Below are 23,527 nucleotides of genomic sequence, written 5' to 3' on the forward strand. Positions count from 1 at the left end.
TGTTCCTGATTTATATGATTTATGTGATCAGTCAGTCCACTGATAAAGTTATGAATGAACAAGATTTCCCGCTCACCTCAGGTTAGGCAGAATACAGTATAATTATCATAACATGAGTGCATTAACCTCTAGACACACTTTATAATGTCAGTGAATTATTCAGAAATCACAAGTACTCTGCTTGGCATTGTTCATCAGACACGTCATCTTCAAGAAATGAAGATAATTGCAACCAAAGACAAAAAGCAAAATGAGTCGGGTCAGGTGGAAATCACATTCGCGGAAGCACAGGCAGAGTAATTTATTACAAAATGTTTATTTTTACATATATTTTTAATACTACATGGAATCGTGTGCTTGAACTTGGTACAAAAAAATAAATAAATACAAAACATTATTAAATAAAATAGCCTATAGCAATATCCTGCTACAGTTGGAAAAAGGTCTACATTTAAGATCATATCTCACAAATTTATCAGAAGAATGAGGCAGAATATCATTAATCTTGTCTGCAGTAACACCATCTCAGAAGTCAATGTGCCTCAACAAATATCTCACAGAGAATGAAAATGTAGATTAGAACATGTTTCATAGAAAAATATCAGTGAAAGAGAAACAAGAGAAGACAATGTTAATATTATACATTCAACTCTGGATCCACTTTGGAGCTTACTCTAGCCAGAACATACACCTGACCCTTGAAACAGAGTGGTATACAGTTACAATGAAATTTAATATTTCTCAATACCCGTTTTGGTACTACAGTAAAAAATAATGCTGATGCCTTTATTAAATACTGTTGTAAGTGAGCTAAAGAAAACTCAGCTATAAACAAAGACGAGACAAACCTATGTACATATCTTAACAAATTACATTAAATGAAATATTTTACATATTACATGGAAATTATTTAAATGCATACAAATATACAAATTTGAGTATTTTTAGGTCACTTCAAGTACTTGATTCACTTCAAAGTAGAAATCAGTATAGTTTGACAACCATAAACAACATACCACAATATCAATGGCACAGCATCACAGATATAAAAATACATCCAGAGTCTCTGCTGCTAATAGTTACACAGACAAAGAAATGGCATGTTTGCCAGTCTTTCCATCTGAAATGTTTCATACCATGAAAACCTGCCTAATGAGAAAAGTTCAGTCAGATCTTCACTGTTAGTTGATCTCCTCTTCTTGATGCTCCTCACTGTTGCCAGCATTTCTCAGAGTTTCCATTTCATGGGATTCTCCAGTCTTCTGGGTCATATCTAAACTTGTATGATTTGTACCAGGAGTCCCATTATCTGTCAACATCTGCAATCAGAGCAAAACATGTATTTCAAACATTATTTATGTTACATCTTTCTATTTCTTTGATTTGTTTTTTTTGTTTTACTTTGTCCACATTAAAAGTCAGTGTATTCAAAATTACTGTATTAATAAACCAAATTCAAATGTAATCATACAAACTCACATGAGAATGCTTGTTTTACTTTGTGTGTGAGAAAGAAAGATTTGACCCTCAGTTAATGCATTGATACGGCAAATATAAAAAAAAAAAACAGCATGATGAATGATATATACATAGTGAAAAATCCACTCCTGGTCATACTCACAAACAGACAAAACCAGCAGTGCTACAGTAAAGAGCCACTCAGATGGAAAGACAACGATTCTCAAATCTCCCACCAGACGCACACCATGAACTGTGGAAGGAGATTCATTTTTCAATAAACAGTATGTTTTGATCCTACATGACTTTATGAATCTCATTTAAATGTTTTGTTCCCTCACCTGCTTTCATTATCAGTTCTGTCATCAGTGCAGCAGAGTTCACTAAAACAAGACCAGCTGATCCATACAGGAACAGTATTTTCCTCATGCGAAGTTCTGTAGGGCAGAGGTAAACATTTTTTATTAAACAAAAATAACTGATTTACTTTAAACTTATTATTATTATTGCATCTTTAGCATTTCCTGTCCTGGAATTAACAAGTTTCATTATAAGATCATCTTAATCATTTATGCTTAAAAAAATAGGCATTCTTATTGTATTGTGAAACGCATGATACAAGGAAAGAATATATTAACAGTAGTGGCGTCCATACTGCTGTATACGGTATGTGCAAGCATGAGCACTCCGCTGAACTGAGACACATTTTGCCTAAAATAAATGTAATCTGTGTTTTTTTATGCTGTTTAAAAGCAGAACTAGCAATGCCAATTAATCCTTCATGAATTAATCAATCTTTTGAGAAGATACTTTCAATTGAATTGGTCAAACAGAACTGTCCAGTGGTCTAAATTGATTTATGATTCAGTTAAATTAATTTGGTCAATTTAAAGCGATTCCAAATTCATTATTGGGATTTTTTTTAAAGGGGGGGGGGGGGGGTTGGGTGTTAATGATTTTAGGCACAGTAACACTTTAGTGATTGGCTGCAGTATAACAGTCCTTGGCAGAATCACAACACTCATCCAGACCTTGAGCTTTGTGCATGAGAATGAAACAGGAGGACTGACATGAACAACACATGAACAAGAAAGAAGCTGATGGGTACTTTACTCTGATAATTGACTGGGACTTCAGAAAATGCAAGCACCCACAAGGCTTGAACAAATCCTGCCACACAGATCGGTCCTGCATCAGCTGTAAACGAAAGAAAAGGTCTTTATTAAAAAGCAGACAAGTCTTATTTATTGATCATGTTTATTATAAAGAGAACTACTAATTATTTTACATTCAACAGACAATGTTAAAATGTAACTTTTAGCAAAGATATTGTACACTTATAATTTTTAAACAATGTTTTAATATCTTTAATTATTAGAGATATATTCATACCTTCTTTATTTCTCAAGAGCATAATGTAAAAATACACCATTACTCCAGTCATCGCAATCATCATCAACCATATTAATTTACATCGAAAATATTGACCTGAAAAGATTAAAGAAACCATGAAAACATGCTACAACTCAAGAATAAAACCACTTGAGAAACTTTTATTGAAGAGAAATAAAACCAGCTCTGGGGAAAAGTAAATGTGATATACATATTTTTAATCCTTTATGATATATATCAATCTACTGATTTATTTTCATAACAGAACAGAATATAATTTCTCATACGTACAGCATTTATCTGCTTTTTTTGTTCCATTACAAAATAAATAAGACACCCAATGAAGTACTGGAAGAGCCGTAATGATGAACACTTAAAAAAGAGAGAGTCAGATAGAGTAAAGAATTAAACTGTCACAATAACTGCATGACTGGCTTCTTTCATTTCTATTCATGGTGAATTATGTGTAAGAAGTGTAGAAGATTTTTATTAATAAGATTTTCTATTAATCAAGTATAATCAAGGTGAATTTAGCCACATATGTCTATAGTTATTATTCCATTATAATCCTATGGTTGTAATATAGGAAGAAAGATGCCTACGTGACCAGAATGTCCAGACCCAGATGAGAAACATCTGGGAAAAGGGTCTTTCTCCTTACCAGACAAAATAGGGGCCCCTTCTCTCTGGGGATCGAATGTAAGCATAAGGAAAATTATGGAATATTGTGAAGCGCCCTGTATATGGTATATAAGGAGATACCACATAACATTCGGGAGATCTCCTTGCAAGGAACTCTCGGCTTTATTCTCCTTGAAATAAAGTCTTTTCTTCTGAAAGCAAAACCCCAGACTGAGTGTGATTCTTCGGAGCTGAGGCAGACGACACTACAGATTTGGCACCCCAGATGGGACTGGAAAAGAGCAGCAGAGAGGACGACCACTTTTGAGCTGACCGATGATCAACACAACCGGGTGGCCACCATAAAATAAGGTAAGCATTTTTGCTTATAAAATTCGATTGTGTTGGTTAAGGTCAGTTCTGAGTGGTAAGGTCACTTAAAATCTGCTCTTCCAAATTTAAAAAACTAATAATGAGATATATAAATTAAACAAGGGGTTTTGTTTCCAGAAGAAAAATTGCATGCACATATTTAATATAATGTTAGAAAGGCCTTGATAGGTGACCTAAATTAAGACTAAATGGTGTAGCCATAAATGCATTGCATGTAAGGGTCTGTGTTTATTGAAGATTGGTCTAAGAAGGACAGCAATAAACGGGAAACAGACGTAGAAACGCGCGGAAAGAGTCCTTTGGATACCGCTCTGTAGAGGTCGTTAGGGAGATACAGAGGGCTGCACGGAAAGGCATAAATTCCTGCAGGGTACTGCTTTTTTACTGTGTTGAGGAAGTTCATCAGTGAAAGAGCGAGTAGAACTGACAGGTCACTCTAGGGAAGAGTGTTATGTGTTGTTGTGTGTGTGAAACTGTGTCCGGACGAATGTCTGCGTGAGTGATGAGAATGTTTGAACAAATAAATTCCGTATTGAGTGGGTAAAAGCTGTGCACCGTTCCTGGACCGTCACAGGTGTGGCCTTGAAGGTTCGACACAGCTGGTACTTCACTTGAGAGGAATGAATGTGTGATGAGCCTTGGAAAAATAAAAGGACAATTGATGAATGATTATCCCTTAAATAAAGGGAAACAGAATGCAAGAATAAACACTCTGGCTGAATAAAGAGTGTAGAAAGTGTGACTGAGTTTAGGAAAATAGTATCAATAAAGTTTGAATCAAGATCTTTAATAGGTTTTTGCATGTTGGATGTATGTGTGTAAGAGAAGGAGAAAATTCTCTGAGACCAGTACAGTGGGAGTGAGAGCAAGGCATTAAGTTTTGTATATTAAAAATAATTGTGTAGACAAAATAAAGAGAAGAGAGATAATAATAGTAAATAAAGAAATATTATTAGAAATTGTTATATAAAGAGTGATCGTGAAATAGAGTTGAGACTGTCAAATCATACAAAAGAAATTGGTTAAAATAGAAGGAAAGAAAAAAAAAAAAAAAGTAATTAATTTACTATATAAATATAGATATACACATTTGATTTTTGATGGTAATATTATAAGTAAAAAGATGGCAGCCACACCAGTGGAAATAATAGGATTAAAATATCCACTGTGTAAAGAGCTAATAAATAAGATTTCAAACAAATGGCAGAAGAGAACAAAAAACATGATGACAAAATGGCCAAAGGAAGGGACATTTGATGTAGCATTGTGTGAGGAAATGGAAACTCTGATAAAAAATTATAAAACTAAAAGCATCAGTAGGAAAAGAGAAAAAAGAGAAGCAAAGAGGGAAAGAGAGAAAGAAATAATAGCCATGTTTAAAAAAGAGGGTGAGGACATGTTGAAAAGTCTCAAACAGGCTAGGAAAATTCTGAAGGGAGCGGATAATGACAACAAGAAGAAAGAAAAGTTATTTTCTGAGCCTCCCCCCTATTTACAATTAGAGGGAGAGTTCCCAATTCTCAAGGGAACAGTGGAAGTAATAGGAGAACTGGAGATGGAAGGGCAGATAGAGATGGATGGTAGAGAGGAACCAGCTGTGAAAACACAGAGGCAACACAGAAAGAAAAGTGAAGATTATTTACATATGGATTGTTACAGCCAGGCACGTACAGCATTAGAAAAAATGAAAGCAAACCAGGAAGATAAAACCAGGTTTGAGGAAGTGTTAGAAAAAATGAGGAGAAAAGATAGAGAAATTGAAGCACAAGTACAAGCTATGGAAGAAGAAATGGAAGAGAAAATCAAAGAATCAGGAAAAAAGATACAGGAGGTAAATAGGTCAGAGAGAAGAAAAAGTAAGTTGTTCTATAGTAGTGAGGATGAGAATCAAGCAGAGGAGTTATTTGATAACGGAAAATGGGAACAGGGCAGAGAAAAGGGGACACTAAGACCACTGGCTGCACAACTCCCAATTTTAATCAAGGGTGAGCAGGGACAGTATGTCCCCTGGGCTTCACAGGACCTTGAGGGGTTGGCCAATCGCCTTCCAGATATTCATGAGGGGGCTGGAAAGTGGATCAGGGTGTTTGAGGAAGAAACTATGGGCAGACTTTTGGCTGTGGGAGACATTAAAGCTTTGCTGGCTAAAATTGTAGGAGGGACAAAGATGGATGAAATTCTTCAAACTTCTACTCTGAACAGAGCAGTGAACTCTCACAATATGGATGGGATTGTTTTTGATGCATTCCGACCAGCAGTGTGGCAGGCACTGCGTGCGGAGTACCCGATCAGACTGAATCCTAAATAATTAAAGGGAGAAGAGGTGGGAGACACAGAGAATCCAACCACATATGTTCAGAAACAGCTGAAAAGGTGGAAGCAAGAAACTGAGGGGGATCCAGAAAGAGACCCATTAATGGCAACATTGTTTAGACAAGCTGTGATTGATGCTATGCCGGCAGCTGTAAAGAGCAGGCTGGAGGATGTGGTCGGTTTAAATTCTAAAACACACAAAGGGTTTTGTGACCATGTGTCTCATGCAGTGGAGCAATACAGAAAAAATGAGCAAAAGCTCAAAAGCCAAGAGAAAGAGTTACAGCGTAAACTAACTCAATTACAGCTTGAAGAACTGACAAAGAAAAATAAGAAAAAGATTCAAGCTTCAGTAACGAATGCAGAAGCAGAACAAATGACTATGATGTCTCCACTAATTGCTCCGCAACCCACTCTTCAGTCTAGCCCGCTTACAGCCGTCACTCCAAACGCACACTCGACCCCTGTGCCCATAATTAATGTTTATCCTCAACAGCCAGGACCCATGGGATGGAGAAAAAAACCCATACAGCGAGGCCAGAGAGGAAGAGGCAAGCCTTATACTGGTCCTCCAGGCGTGTGCTGGGGCTGCGGACAGCCCGGACATAATAAAAATAACTGTCCAAATTATCTATGGCAACAGCACCCTCAGGGTGGAAGGGAGGTGAGCTGGCAACAGCCTAACCGAGGTCCAGTACAGGGCCCAGTAAACCCTTGGGGAGGTCCCAATCCAGGCTATTAGGGGTGCCCAGAGAATCCTAAAAGGGAGAGTCAGTTTCCAATTTTAACAACTAAAGCTGATCAAGAGCCTATTATGCAGATTAAAATAGAAGGAAAAACCACACCCATGCTCCTGGACACGGGTGCGGTTTATACTTGTTTAAATTTGAAATATGCCTCACATCTCCCCTTGTCTGGAAAATTTGCAAAGACAATAGGATTCTCGGGAAAAATGCAATTAATTCCAATAACAGCTCCATTGTGTCTACAAACCAAAGATCAAAGTATAACAATGCCCATTCTGGTATCAAATCAGACTCCTATCAATTTGTTAGGAAGAGATGCATTGTGTAAACTAGGGCTACAAATTTGGTGTTCTCCAGAAGGAATATATATTGATGCAATAGGAACAGAAACACAAATGGTAGTTACAGAGCCAAAAGCAAATGTCTATTGGATAGGACAGATAGAACAAGATGTGAGACAGACAGTCAGTAAATGGGGAAAGTTTATTGAAGCACAGATTCCTGAAGCACAGCTATCCAAATCTGAATTTCATTGCACAATGATATATGATCAGGATAGGGATGAAAAATTAGAACAAAAATGGCAGAAAGAAACAAAAGGACAGCGAATTGAGATTGTCTCCTAGTACATCGTAATAGGTAAACAGGGAGCAGCTTTAAATATACCAGATGATGAATTTGTTAAAAAATGGTTCAATGTAAATAATTCTGTCCCTCATATTGCAGTATATGTAGGAAAAAATTGGGAAGCAAAAGACTTAGGACCAATGATGAAAAACGCAGAACAGAGTAAATGGGAACCAACAGAGCACCCATTAATTTTTCATTCAGCTGACAAAAATTACATCAAAATTTTTGTGTGCAACCAGTTTGCTGGGAATTCCTCAGGAAGTAGTTATCGGTCAAAAGAAAGTGACACAGATGAATACAACATCTGAAGTAATAAACACAACTGAAAAAATATTTAAGGAAATGGAGAGTCAGGTACCAACTGAACTATGGTCTCGACATGACACAGATATTGGATTAATAAAATCAGCAAATCCAGTAAGAGTTCAACTTAAGCCAGATGCACGTCTGCCTAGAAAAGCACAATATCCATTACGTTCAGATGCTGAAGCAGGAATAAAGAACACTATTGAAGGTTTGGTGAAGGCAGGAGTATTGATAGAAACTACTAGTTACTGTAACACTCCAATTATGCCTGTAATTAAATCAGACAAAAACAGATGGCGACTTGTTCATGATTTACGAGCAATAAATGAAATAACAGAAGATATGCCAGCTGAGGTACCAAACCCACACACGTTACTGACAAATGTCCCTCCTGACGCCAAATACTTTACCGTAATTGATCTTTGCTCTGCTTACTTCAGTGTACCGCTTGCAGAAGAGAGTAGGTATCTGTTTGCCTTTACATATGCAGGTAAACAGTATACATACACCAGAATTCCTCAGGGATATAAACATTCACCGCATTTATTCAATAAAATTCTTAAGGCTGATTTAGAAGATCTCGTAATAGACGGTACACTATTACAATATATGGATGATTTAATTATCTGTTCTACTTCATTAGAACAATGTCACAAAGATTCAATTAAGGAATTGAAAAAATTAGCGCAAGGAGGACACAAGGTGTCCAAAAAAAAAATTGCAGTATTGCCAGCCTCAAGTTGAATACTTGGGAAGATTGATTGCATTTGGCACGCGAGCTATAGCTCCAGCCCAATTAGAAGGCATAAGTAAAACACCATTGCCTCAGACAGTAGGACAAATGATGACTTTTTTAGGAATGACAGGCTTCAGTGCCGACTGGATAGAAGACTATGCTATAAAGACAGGGCCATTGAGAGAGATCATGAAACAAGCAGGATTACAACATTTAAGCAATCCATTAAAATGGAACACAGATGCATTACTAGCATTTGAAACAATAAAAAAAGAATTACAACAGGCCCCTGCCCTGGGAACGGCAGAATATGACAAAATGTTTCATCTATATGTGGCAAATAGAGCTGATGGGTATGCATCGGCTGTACTGATGCAAGAGACTTGTAGTGGAAGGAAAAAACAGCCTATAGCCTATTACAGCACGAAGTTAGACAATGTAGCCCAGGGATACCCACCATGCTACCAACAAGGTTTAGCAGCAGTATATTATGCTTATGAAAAAGCACTCCACAATAACTATGGGGTACCCAGTAACAATATATACACATCACAAAATTGGTGGAATTAATAGAACAAGGGAAATTTGTCATGACACAAGCTCGAATTCTAGCCTATTCCTCATTACTCACATATCCAGATGTTACTATTAAACGATGCCATACAGTTAATCCAGCTGAATTAATTCCTTTGGCTTTTGAAGGAAAACCACATGATTGTGTAAATGAGTCATTGGCATTTACTAGATTGCGACCAGATCTTGAGTCAACACCTATCCCTGAAGCAGAAGTCACTTACTTCGTAGATGGTTCTAGCTTTAGAGACCATGAAGGAAATCATACAGGATATTCAGTAGTGAAGAAAAACAAAAAAGAATTTGAATCTGTGATATCACAACATTGTGTACAACCTTGCTCTGCTCAATTAGCAGAATTAAAAGCTCTTACAACAGCATGTCAGTTAGCGAAAGGACAAACTGCTAACATTTTCACAGATTCAGCTTACGCTCATGGTGTATGTCATCTATTCGGAGCAGTGTGGAAACAACGAGGTTTCGAAAAAAGTGATGGGACATCCAACATAGTGAACAAATAGGGCAATTGATTTCTGCTATGATGCTACCAAAAAGACTAGCAATAATCAAATGTCAGGCACACAAGAAAGGAAATGATTATGTCATTCAGGGAAACAATGCAGCAGACTTAGAAGCTAAAAAAGCTTCAGGGTGTCAGGTAGCAGTATTAGCACCTGTAGTACTCATCGAACCTCAGCCTCAATTGGATGATATTATTCGAATTCAACAACAAGCAGGCCCCTATGAACAATCAATGTGGCTCCAAAGAGGAGCTAAAAAAGACACACAGGAGATCTGGTGTACACATGAAGGACACATTGTTGCACCTACTTCACTGTTGAATATTCTTATTACAGATGCGCATGGTTTTGATCATTGCGCAAGGGGGGAAGTGGTAAGAAAAATTAAACAGCAAGGATATTGGTCTCCTTATTTATATGCAATGGTGGATGAATTTTTGTCCACATGTGAAGTTTGTGCCAAATACAATGTGAGGAAAGGTATAGCGACACCAATAGGCCATATTCCGATACCTGAAGGGCCCTTCAAACATTTACAACTAGACTATGTAGATATGATAAAGCGAGTACAAGGCAAAAGATACATGCTTGTTATCATAGACCGATTTAGCAGGTGGGTGGAGGCAGTACCATCAGCAGATCTAGGAGCAGGAACGGTAATTAAATTTCTGACAAGAGAGGTAATTCCTAGATTTGGAATACCATCAGAAATAAGTTCAGATAATGGGTCGGCATTTATACAAAAAACTGTGAAACAAGTATTGCAACAATTAAGAATAAAACAGAGGCTAGGTTGCATTTACAGACCTCAATCACAAGGGTGTGTTGAAAGAGTTAATGGAGTAATCAAGGCCAAAATAAACAAAATATGTGAGAGTACTAAACTTAATTGGATTGATGCATTACCTCTTGCACTAATGAGCTATCGCATGCAAACTAACAGGAACACGCACTTAACACCGCATGAAATGCTTACGGGTCGACCCATGCCTGTGCCATATTGTAGAGGTCCCTATAAAGGACCGCCTCTAGAGCAATTACAAATGGAACTTCGCTCTTATATGAAGAAATTAACTGCCATACATAAAGCTATCTATTTACAGGAAAAAAGGAAAGAGCCCAGAGAGGAATTGGAGACTGCCTGTCCAGTTGTTCCAGGTGACCAAGTATATCTGAGGGTATTCCGGAGAAAGTGGAATCAGCCCAGGAGAGAAGGACTGTACAAGGTGGTGAGAGCTACTCCAACAGCAGTCCAAGTGGAGGGAAGCACGACCTGGTATCATCTAAACCACTGTACTAGAGTTCCCACGGGAAAGGCAGAAAGAAAAGAAAACAGACAACCAGACGATGCAGGAGAAAGTAACGAGGAAAGATCAGAGACACATGATGAAGTGCAAACTGACGAGAGCACAAAGAAAGATCCACAAGGAGCTCCTTTCATCCTGTCAGACGAAATGGAGAGGACAGAGAATGACTCTGACAACATGTCTGAAGACCATCCTATGCCTAATGCATCTAATAATGCAAACCCCAAACTCAACCAATGGAAAGCAATCTGACTTCCCTTCAATTGACTTTTCAACCTTTGAACAAAAGTGATAATGATATCAACACAACAGAACCAATGATAATCAAAAATCGTAGAAACACTGATTATGATGTACAAGGTGATGAAGACATTAATCATATTGATGCATTATGGGATACAGCCCAAAATAATGAATGGTATAAATGGGCAGCCTTTACTGCTAGAGAAACAGGAAAAGAAAATTGCTTGCTGTGCTCCAAATCTCCGTTAAACAAAGTAACAGCCATACCAAATCCATATGACTACCAAGAATGTGCCAAATTTGGGAGAAACTTTTGTCATTTAACAGATTTTACCAGACCATATTGTTTTGCTGAATGTCTAGGATTTTTGGGAAACCCTAAATTAACAGATTATTTTTTTAGACCACTCTGGGGATCTTGGTGTCAGTATTCAGATGTTAGCCAAAATATAAAAATTGAAAAACGAAAAAGTAGAGATTCCAAAATTGTATAGCATAGATTATAAACAGGAATATGAGTGTTTCCATAAACCAAAAGGAACACAAGATGTGGGAAAATTTAAAGGAAAATGTGCTATTATTTGGTACATAGATAAGAAAAATTCTTGGAAATCAGGAATTCCTTCTAGAGCTCCAGAACTGTTAGCACTTGGAACAACTAACGGAAGTAAAATAACTCCTAAAGAATGTGAAAATCAAACTATTGCATTACCTTCAATAGAAATTTATGAAGATCAATCATTAATAATAGCAGATTTCTTTTGGATCTGTGGAGGTGGGAGATTACTGCCTTCTTTACCAGTAGGATGGAAAGGTATATGTGTAAGAGTACGATTACTTCAAGAAGTTAACATGGCACAATGGGGAACAAAATCGAGCACAAATAGGGAAGACAACGGAATTAAAAGAGGTTACGAGCCAGACCCCAATGTATATTTAGACTCAATTGGGCAACCGAGAGGAATTCCTAATGAATTCAAGGCAAGAGATGAAATTAAATCAGGTTTTGAGTCAATATTTGTTTGGATCACACCAAACAAAAATGCAGAGTGGATTAATTACATTTATTATAATCAACAAAGATTCATTAATTATACTGATGATGCGTTAACCTTGTTAGCAGACCAAGTGCACGCAACAAGTAGAATGACATGGCAAAACAGGCAGGCTCTTAATTGGCTCTTGGCAGACAAGGGAGGAGTTTGTGTTATGTTTGGAGATCATTGTTGTACTTTTATACCAAATAATACTGCCCCTGGGGGAGCTTTTAGTGAAGTTATGACAAAAATTAAAAAATTAAGAGCTGAAGTTACAACAAATGCCGGAAGAGACAAACAAATTTGGGATTGGATTGATTTGAAATTTGGAGCATGGGGAGCATGGTTTGCTAAACTGGGAATGTTTTTAGGAGTTGCCATACTAATAGGAGGAGTGTTGTTTTGTTGTGTATTACCTATATTGAGAACATTAATCGTCAACGCTACGGCTAAGCAAATGGAAGTGATAAAAGTCCCAAATAATCAACAAATTATCACCGAGAGGAGTCTAAAGGAATATTATGAAGGATGGCTAAACAAACTGAACTTAAATGAACAAACTTTTGATGATAGTTCAAGTGACTCTAACGAGGACGATGAAGAGGTCTAAAGATGAACCATACCCTGGGTGTAAGTGTTAGCCTAACTTCTGCCCAGGAAGGCCCTCTACGATACATAGAGTATCTGGGCTGAAGATCAATTATTATAATCTTGTGATATTCAATGGGTTATGTTTTGTATGCATTTTTATGTCCTTTATACACAACTGTGACAACCACAGGCAAGTGCTGAACCAATTACACCCTCACGCTTATAACATTATTTTCTATTAAAGAAAGGGTTTAGGGAGGCTGGATCTTTTACTCCCTCCTAGTCAACTGTGGAAGGAGATGTTTGGTCCTGTTGCTCCCCAGAGTGAAATTACATAATCTAGTCATTGGTAATAATACAGGGTGACTTATTTAGTCACTAGGTAGTGTTAACTAATAAGACTGGATTATGGAGTAGCACTCTGAATAAAAATAATCAAATATGAGACTTACTAAGTCTCAAAGGGGGGAAATCTGTAGAAGATTTTTATTAATAAGATTTTCTATTAATCAAGTATAATCAAGGTGAATTTAGCCACATATGTCTATAGTTATTATTCCATTATAATCCTATGGTTGTAATATAGGAAGAAAGATGCCTACGTGACCAGAATGTCCAGACCCAGATGAGAAACATCTGGGAAAAAAGGGTCTTTCTCCTTACCAGACAAAATAGGGGCCCCTTCTCTCTGGGGATTGAATGTAAGCATAAGGAAAATTATGGAATATTGTGAACGCCCTGTATATGGTATATAAGGAGATACCACATAACATTCGGGAGATCTCCTTGCAAGGAACTCTCGGCTTTATTCTCCTTGAAATAAAGTCTTTTCTTCTGAAAGCAAAACCCCAGACTGAGTGTGATTCTTCGGAGCTGAGGCAGACGACACTACAGAAGCAGACAAAGCTGAATCTTCCTCAAGCATGTCAGTTAATTCTCAATCAGTCTTTGCTCAAGTCTAAAATGTTCTTGCTTACCTGCACCGGAGGCAAAATGAGTGTAGAGCAGGAGGGCGAGCTGTAATGAAGGCAGCCATGAAAAGCCACAAGTAGCCACAAACTGTTGAACTATACTGAACATCATTCTGCTCGACTCTCCGGAGCGTGACAGCACCTTCTTTTTAGCTAACTCTATTAAAAAACAAAATTATAAAAACAAATATGTGTCAATAATTTACTGCATATCACCAATAAGCAAATGTCCATCATTTGAATGTCAATTTTTAAATAATCTTCTATGGACATAAATCATCAAAAACAATGCCGTGAATGAACTTTTTTGGTCATAAGTGGTTGTGTAAATCATGATAAAATTAATTTTAAATATTTTTTTAAAAAAGTGACAAGTTTCCTTTATAAAAATGCTGTTTTCAAGAGTGCATTACTACAAGATGAGGATGATGGATAATGCTCCATGATGGATGATCACTCACGTGTAATGAAGAGGAGATTTTCATCAGGACAAGCAAACCAAAGCTGGATGAGCTGAAGACTGTGCTGACGTTTGGAAAATGTTCAGCTAAAAGTACTGACAAAGATATATAATAATGTAAATATTCATTTTAACACATGACAATTAGCTTACAGGATGAACAATAACCAATAACAAATACACTACTTCAGTAGTAGTACTTTTTGTAATTTTATCAATTCAAATACATTGAGTAAATCAATTGGATGAACTATGGATAAATAAAGTTTAGTTTACTAGATTATTTACAGTGTGAATTTACCTGAATACATCACTGCCACAAATGCTGCATGATCAGTATGTGCAGGCATGATATTCTTCAGGATTTTCTCTGCAAATTTTTTTTTTTTATAATAACAATATTTGTTTAATCCCTTTAATTTAATGTATAGATATGACAAATCTCAGTAGACACAGGTATTATGTAATATCTGATTAGCAGAGTATTACACTGCATTTTATGTAAAAAAAAAAAAACAGACCTGGCAAATCTGTGGCTAATGGTTTCACCCAAAACAACCTCAGAGGCCCCAGAACATAGAGCATACAGCAAGAGACGGTCTCATACAGAGAACCTGAAACAAATTATTTTGGTGATAAGAACTCCGAAACGTACAAATATAATTGATATAACCATTTTAAATTAATTATCTCTTAAGTTCAATTCTTAAGACAGAACTGAATTAAGTTGTAAGGTCTATGCTGGATTCACTGTAGATAAAGTCCTGATGAAATACCTTCAATTACAAACCATATGACTGAAGCCAACAGCATAGTTATACCCGGGCAAAGGAAAAGACAAACTTGAAGACACAGCCTTTTGTCTACAGTGGAGATACATACGAAATTAAAATTATTTATAAATAATAATTTTTTTTATATTTTTTATGTTTTATTTTGTAATAACAACAACTGAATGCATTTTTTTAAGCCTATTTCTCCTAAAAAAAAATACCTTGGTTTCCTGTTCTGGAGTAAACAAACCAGGAGAGAAGTGCAGATCCAGACGCAACAATACAGAGAATCAACACAGTTATGTGTAGCCAAGAGAAACCTGTTAAACACACATCAGTTACACAATAGTGTAAGCTGACACTGAACGGCTAACTGGAACCCAGGTACTGAATTCTGGGTAATATATTTAGAATTTTTTGCTGCGGTAACACTCTAGAAAACAAGGATTGATTAGGGTTCTATGTACAATGTTCTCAACTCAACTCAACTCAACAGGACATTTTGTGGCAAAAAAAAAAGGTGCAACAAAGAAACTTTCTGGCATAAAGAGGTCTTATTCAGTGTTTCTCAATTATTTTTTCCTTCAGGACAGGTTTACATTCACCTTTGTGTGCATTTATCAATACAACACAGTTTCCAAAATTATTGATTGTACAAATAAAATAATCCATAACCATGTTTAGAAACCTTAAAAGTTTCTATAAACAGTACGTTAGGATACAAAGTAGAGTTGCTCTTTCTAAATGAGGTTTTATATGAAACTCTTGGTTTCTGTACTATAAACTTTGTGATTGATCCCTTTAGATTTATGAATAAACATTTACATTTATGCAGACGCTTTTATCCAAAGCGACTTACAGTGCATTCAGGCTAACATTGTTTTACCTAACATGGGTTCCCTGGGAATCGAACCCACAACCTTTTGTGCTAATAATGCAATGCTCTACAACTGAGCCACAGGAACACATTTCTTCAAAGAGTACAAAAATGTTAAAAGCACAAGTTGTCTGGTTTACATTGTTTTCTTATTTACCAGTTACTCACCCAGTTGCACCAGTACTACAGTTGCATTGGCTGAAAGTCCTCCAGCAAACACGTGACACATGTAAACTCCTTTATCCTCAATTCTGACACTCTTCAGTCTGAGAGAGAAGTTTCCTTTGGGGATCTCAGCAGTGAAGAGCTCAGCTCTGTCTCTGTATTGTTCATCTGATGAATCTGGTAAAGTCTTATTGTTTTTGAAGAGCAGAACCAGAATATCTCCATCTGTTTTCCTCCATAAATGCTCTTCAATGTGTTCAGGTGTGATGTGAGAGTCTACAGAGCAGCTCAGAGTGACGTCCTCACCATCATATGCAGATACAGACCGATCTGATCCTGATACTAGCAAACACTCTAAAAGAAAGAACAGTTGAAATATTACAGAACTAGTTTTTGTTTTAAACTCTGATGTCGGACTGAAATGATTCACTCACCAACATGTTTTATTTCCACTAAAGTTTTGTCAGCGAGCTGCTGACTGTAAACTTTACATCTGTAAACCCCTTCATCTTCAGCTCTCACATTTTCCAGAAGGAGGGAGAAGTTTCCATGTTGAATCTGATCAGTGAAGAAATGAGCTCTGTGATGATAATCTTTGTGCTGGGCCTCTGGTCGACTCTCACCATCTTGATACAGATGAACCAGAGTCTCTGAGTCTGTTCTTTTCCACACAACTTTCACTTTCTCTAAAGGTGTCTCAACATAACAGGGCAAAATGGCTGAACCTCCCAGAGGTACAACCAGAGGACCAGAGGGACCTCGAACATCAAACCCCAGGCTATCTGCATGTTTGAGAGAGAGAGAAATAAATATAATTTTTGTTATAAAATTTCTAAATATAATTATAAATGATTACATTTATTGTTTTATGATATTGATTTTAGAAATACTAGGCCAAAATTGCAGGGCATTTAAGACAAATATTTTAAGTGGTTTAAGGAGTCTGACCATCTTAATAAATTCTTGAGGCCCTCAGAAAACAAAAGGCTTCTTGAACGCACAACAGCAAAACAAGTCAATGTGACAAGGAACAAGGAAATGTGACGCAGGGACCTTTAAAAGTTTAAATGTTCTCTTGAATGAAGAAAGGTTAATAAACGGCATGTGATTGCCATTGCAATTACATTTAGTCTATAAATAACATATAACTGTAAAGAGTGTGATGAAAAATTAAGTCTGTTTTACTTTCTGTATAGCATTAAATAAGCTATAAACAAATAATAGGCTACATACCATCAGATATTATGAAGACGAGGATCAAAACACAGTGCAGAAAATGCATCGTTAAGTTTATTCTGATGAAAGTCTCATTGTTTCTGGTGTAAATGATAAACAAGCGAGCAACGTCAGATAGATCTCAGTGCAACCATTTTTCTTTCATTTTGTGTTTTTCTTACGCAATGCTGTTCACCAGATGCACACTCGGAGGAAGTGATGATGGGTGTAGCCTAAGCGAGTGTGGTGTGATCGAGAGGAAACTGTGTTCAGTTAGATTTAAGCCATTAGTGCTTTAAGCCATTAGCACAAAATAAATATAAATATAATTATTAATATAGTGTATATATCTGTGATGTTATTATACTGATAAAGTCATCATTACAAACAGTAACTAATTTGATCATCTCAAGAAAAAGCCTGCCAATAACTAATGGCTTCAGATAAAATGAGAAATTCTGTGTTTAAATATGAGATAAGCAGTTTAACTGCAGTATTTCATTAGTGGCAAACAAAGAGCTCTCTCGTGCTGTTTCTTTATCAAAGTTTGATAAGTGTTTTGTAGGGCTTTCTTTTCAGTCCTTGTGCATTTTAATTACAGTGCTGAGCATCATACTCTTATCAGCAAAAGTAAAAGAAAAAGTGAGGTGTGAACTGTCATAATGTCACCTTTTCTGAGGTGGGATTGAATTTATTTAACCAACATTAGCAGCAGCCAGAGTCCAGAGTGTCCTGACAAAAGCAGTGCAGTATCCAATGGGAACATGATATAATGCCATAAAAAAAAGAAGCTCAGAATGGATCTAATGAGGTTGTTATGCTTGTGTCAGCATGGCCAAAAACTTGCCTCTTGTCACTCTGTAGTAGCAGAGAGAGTCAGAGAAGAATTTTGTGTTTGTGTCTTCACTACAGGAATATAAAAGGAAGAGGTGAGGCGAAATAAGAAACAGTCTGTGAAACATTTCAAATTTCAAACAGTCTGTGACACATTTCAAATTTCAATTATATTTCATATAATTTATCATGACATAAACTTTATTCATTTACATTCAGCGAAACATAAGTTGAAAAATTAAAGATGTCTTTAAAATCCTATGCATTTGGCTTAGATTTATATCCAGAGTGCCTTACTTCGCATTCAATGTGTACATGTTGTCAGTGCATTTGTTGAGCTACAGAAATTAATGCTATTATGCAATTTTATTAATTACTTTAGGGAAAAAATTATATTATACTCTTAAGCAGCTCGATAAAGATGATAGTAAACAGTCAATATTCAGTTGAAATAAGTTCATTGTTGATTCAGTTCCGTTTAAATAACCATAAAGTTAAGAGTTTAATTAATCTGCAAAGCAGTTCTGTAGAAAACAGTGATGACATCAGTTCAGTTCTCATCAGAACTTCTTACAGGCTATATAAAGTTAGGGTAATATTGCAAATCTCAACTGCTTGATTGTTAATTTTGCTGTAAAATGCAACTTATTACCTGACTCTATATATAAAAAGTTATATGTATATTATATACAGGTGCATCTCAATAAATTAGAATGTCATGGAAAAGTTAATTTATTTCAGTAATAACTCAAATTGTGAAACTCGTGTATTAAATAAATTCAATGCACACAGACTGAAGTATTTTAAGTTTTGGTTCTTTTAATTGTGATGATTTTGGCTCACATTTAACAAAAACCCACCAATTCACTATCTCAACAAATCAGAATACTTCATAAGACCAATAAAAATTAATAATAATAATAATAATAATAATAATAATAATAATAATAATAATAATAATAATAATAATAATAAAACATCTTTAGTGAATTGTTGGCCTTTTGGAAAGTATGTTAATTTACTGTGCATGTACTCAATACTTGGTAGGGGCTCCTTTTGCTTTAATTACTGCCTCAATTCTGCGTGGCATGGAGGTGATCAGTTTGTGGCACTGCTGAGGTGGTATGGAAGCCCAGGTTTCTATGACAGTGGCCTTCAGCTCATCTGCATTTTTTGGTCTCTTGTTCGTCATTTTCCTCTTGACAATACCCCATACTGTAGATTCTCTCTGGGGTTCAGGTCTGGTGAGTTTGCTGGCCAGTCAAGCACACCAACAGGAAGCATGAAGTGCTCCAAAATTTCTTGTTAAACGGGTGCAGTGACTTTGGTTTTCAAAAAACACAATGGAGCAACACCAGCAGGTGACATTGCACCCCAAATCATCACAGACTGTGGAAACTTAACACTGGACTTCAAGAAACTTGGGCTATGAGCTTCTCCACCCTTCCTCCAGACTCTAGGACCTTGGTTTCCAAATGAAATACAAAACTTGCTCTCATCTGAAAAGAGGACTTTAGACCACTGGGCAGCAGTCCAGTTCTTCTTCTCCTTAGCCCAGGTAAGATGCCTCTGACGTTGTCTGTGGTTCAGCAAATTCCTTGACACGTCTGTGTGTGGTGGCTCTTGATGCCTTGACCCCAGCCTCAGTCCATTCCTTGTGAAGTTCACCCAAATTCTTGAATTGATTTTGCTTGACAATCCTCATAAGGCTGCGGTTCTCTCGGTTGGTTGTGTATCTTTTTCTTCCACACTTTTTCCTTCCACTCAACTTTCTGTTAACATGCTTGGATACAGCACTCTGTGAACAGTCAGCTTCTTTGGCAATGAATGCTTGTGTCTTGCCCTCCTTGTGAAGGGTGTCAATGATTGTCTTCTGGACAACTGTCAGATCAGCAGTCTTCCCCATGATTGTGTAGACTAGTGAACCAAACTGAGAGACCATTCTGAAGGATCAGGAAACCTTTGCAGGTGTTTTGAGTTGATTAACTGATTGGCATGTCACCATATTCTAATTTGTTGAGATAGTAAATTGGGGGGTTTTTGTTAAATGTGAGCCAAAATCATCACAATTAAAAGAACCAAAGACTTCAACTACTTCAGTCTGTGTGCATTGAATTTATTTAATACACAAGTTTTAATTAAATAATATTTTGTTCAAATGGAAGACCATTTTTGACATGGAAGAGAATTTATGACATGCAATAAAAAGAAATATTTCTTAAATAGGGTTAATTATTGAATGAGGTGATTGAAATTATGAGATAGTAATTCATAAATAATCAAACATTACCTTGTAATAATTGTGACTTTTTATCTCATAATTTCAATTTTTTTTAAATCAAATTTGATTTTCTCATAAATATCATATGATAACTTTGATTTAGTATGGCATAATTTCAATTAATTTTTCTCATAAATTTGTACTTTTTTAAGGAAAAAAACATACTTTGGTAATTCAAAACTATGAGATAGGTCAAAATTATGACAAAAAGTGGAAATATTAAGTCTAGTATAATTACAGAATTATGACATCATTATGACTTCATATTAATTTCAACGTTTTAACTTAGTATGTCATCATTTCGAAATCTTAATCTCATAATTTTCACTTTCATTTGATAATTTGTACTTTTTTTCTCAGAATTTTGACATTTATGTCATAATTTCAACATTTTTTATATCATATTCATGATTTACTAAAGCATTTTCTTATGTGGTGGAAATGTACATCCATACTTGTTGAATGAATGAATAAATACATTAATAAATAAAAGCAGGAAAGGTGTGTGAGTGATTCTTACACAAACCAGCACATGGATATTTGCTAAAAGTCTAAATATAAATCCTCAAATGCATCCACTTTAGTCAATCAGTACCTCTGACAGTCATCATTATGCTGTAAAATGTTCTCTGCCTCACAAATGTATCTTGCCTTCTGGGGTTTGAGTTCAGTGTGTGACATTTATTACTAGCTACCTGGCCTAGCTACCACTTATGCAATTTGTGCATTGTCTGCAAGCGTCACTGATGTAACTGGGCTTTCAGAGTCTCACAGACACAGAGACATCATGGGGTTCAAATTGAACGTTAGTGAAGAACATGCTCTCATAAAGCCTGCCAGCCACAAACCCCACACATCAACCTGTTCATAACTGAAGAAAGAAACCGTTTTGAACTAAAACCTGATTCTATCAGTTATTAGAAGAACATTTGCATTTCACGATGTATAAGGCAACCAAAAATGTCCATGACTGTTTTTACAAAAAAGCACATTCTCAATACCAACCATACAACTGAATCCATTTGCTTTGTCTTAATCTGGACTACAGTTAATGGAGAACCAGCTTCTACCTTGGAAATACTGAAAACTATTCAGAATGGGCACAGATTGAAGAATTACATTCCTTTTGATCTTAACTGACATTGGAGCTTTGTGAACTAATAATAATAATAATAATAATAATAATAATAAAAAGTATTTCTCTTTAATGGTATAGTAAACCTCATTTGCTATTAGGACTCTGCAGGTCTATTTCGTGAACCTGGAATGCAGGCATACACACCCTTGCCATTTCTTAAACCAGTAAAATATGCCTTTAAAATACACTAAAGGGCCGTACACACCGGGACGAATATCGGCGCGGGTTATTCGCCAGCGTTTTTCAACGCGTTTTTTGTGTTCACACCCAAGCGATTTTCACTGACGATGAGCCGAGTGAACATGCAAATTCATTCCCTGACATTAGATGGCGCTTAATGTAAAACAGAAATACCCCTGTACACAAGGTGGCGCTGCGCAACTTTACGCTTCTTAAACTCGCTTTTCACTCAGAAGAAGAGAGCAATATTTACGCGCTTGTCAAAATCTGTCGCGTTTGTCATATAGTTCTTTGTGTTCCGACACCAACGAGACCAGCAACTCTACATTCATCTTGCCTTGCATCTTCTTCGTCTTATTTCTTCCCGGCAGTGTAGACGCTACTTGGCGTATATCTTCTTCGTCGTTACGTATGTGTGCTCAGCAAGACAGTTTTGTGTTTGAGCGCCCCCAAGTTGTGTTTTTACTGTAACTTCAGAAGCTCCAGACACGTGTGCAAAAGCGCCATTCTCATTGGTCGTATTGTTTTTTGACGCGGTGCGTCAAAACCAAAAAAAACGAACCCGAGGCGTTTTTTTTAAAAAATGACGCTTTTACGCGTGGCGTTTTTTTCGCGTCGGTGTGCACACTCACATTGGCGCCCTTTGTTTAGTCACGAGGCGTTAAACGTCGGCGAATATCGCGCGCGAAATTCGTCCCGGTGTGAACAGGCCTTAACAATAGAGTTTTTCAGCAGTTTGGCGCACTGGGCCATTCACCCCCGCAGTAAAGATTTACAATTGAGCCATTTGACCCTTTCAAAAAAAAACAAAAACAAAAAAAACAAAATTAATTGGGGAACTTTTAAATTGGTTGGGCTTGAAAATTTTGTTTTGGGGACCAAAAAGTGGGTTCTATCAGTGTAAGAAACCAAAATCTTTTTCTGTTATCTTTTAATATTTGTACACATTGTCCAGATTAACACATTTCTGGTGCAAGGAGAATGCGTTGTAGATGCACTGACACTGCAAGTTTATGCACATTCATGAACAGTAGTGTGTTTTCAAAGGCGTAGGGGTTGTAAAAAGACTATAACATTTTACAGTTTATGATCTGCCACTTGGTTCAGCTGGGAATGATACCGTGACACATTAATAAACTTCCATATATCAATAAATACACCATCAGGAGCTTGTGCAAAGGGGCAGATCCATGCACGACTTGAAGATTAGGTCAGAAAAACAGAGACTTGTAAGTGCGCGTGACGTATAAAGTCCTCTACTTTGGTCCTGTTACGCGCGGACGACCAGCCAAACCCATTTCACCGCGCGCGCGGAGAGAGCAACACCTCTCCACCTGAACCGAGCTGCATAATTCAACCGTTTTATGAAGGAAAACACTACAAGTGTTTTTGGACATTTATTAGATGCTTAAGAACACATCGCTGTTTAAATGGTTGGCCCAATGTGGATGTTTTAGTCATACAAAGTTGTGTTTTTCTCAAGAAAAAGAAAAAAAAAGAGAAAAGAAAAGAGGATTGTTTGCGCACCGCAACATAACGTCTTATAGTGAACCCTTTTAAACTGGAATTGGGGATGAAGGTGATGAGCTGGCTCTTGATGTTGGATCTCAGACAAAGAGACATTCAGTCATTCATCACTGACACGGAGGAGAGTCTGATCAGTTAGTGGACGCGCTCCTGAAACGCAGAGGACCATGCGTTGCTTTTGAGGTAGGGCTGTACACATACTATCCTATAACTAAACAATGAGGGAACATATTCATAGT

The 23,527-nt window shown here is 36.7% G+C and overlaps 1 protein-coding gene across 1 annotated transcript in view; it reads right to left on the minus strand.

Annotated features, from left to right (window-relative positions):
* LOC109058396 (junctional adhesion molecule-like) overlaps nucleotides 1-17,517 on the minus strand; it is a 34,989-nt gene extending 17,472 nt beyond the window's left edge. Inside the window, exons 1-3 of the mRNA XM_042716968.1 lie at nucleotides 17,347-17,517; nucleotides 16,548-16,895; nucleotides 16,117-16,467 (exon numbers count right to left, since the gene is read on the minus strand). Of these exons, the coding sequence (XP_042572902.1) occupies nucleotides 16,117-16,467; nucleotides 16,548-16,895; nucleotides 17,347-17,395 (748 nt within the window). The 5' untranslated portion in view covers nucleotides 17,396-17,517. The remainder of the gene's footprint in view (nucleotides 1-16,116; nucleotides 16,468-16,547; nucleotides 16,896-17,346) is intronic.
* Nucleotides 17,518-23,527: the final 6,010 nt, after the last annotated feature.

This window comes from Cyprinus carpio, chromosome A3, assembly GCF_018340385.1.
Source record: "Cyprinus carpio isolate SPL01 chromosome A3, ASM1834038v1, whole genome shotgun sequence".
Taxonomy (NCBI): Eukaryota; Metazoa; Chordata; class Actinopteri; order Cypriniformes; family Cyprinidae; genus Cyprinus; species Cyprinus carpio.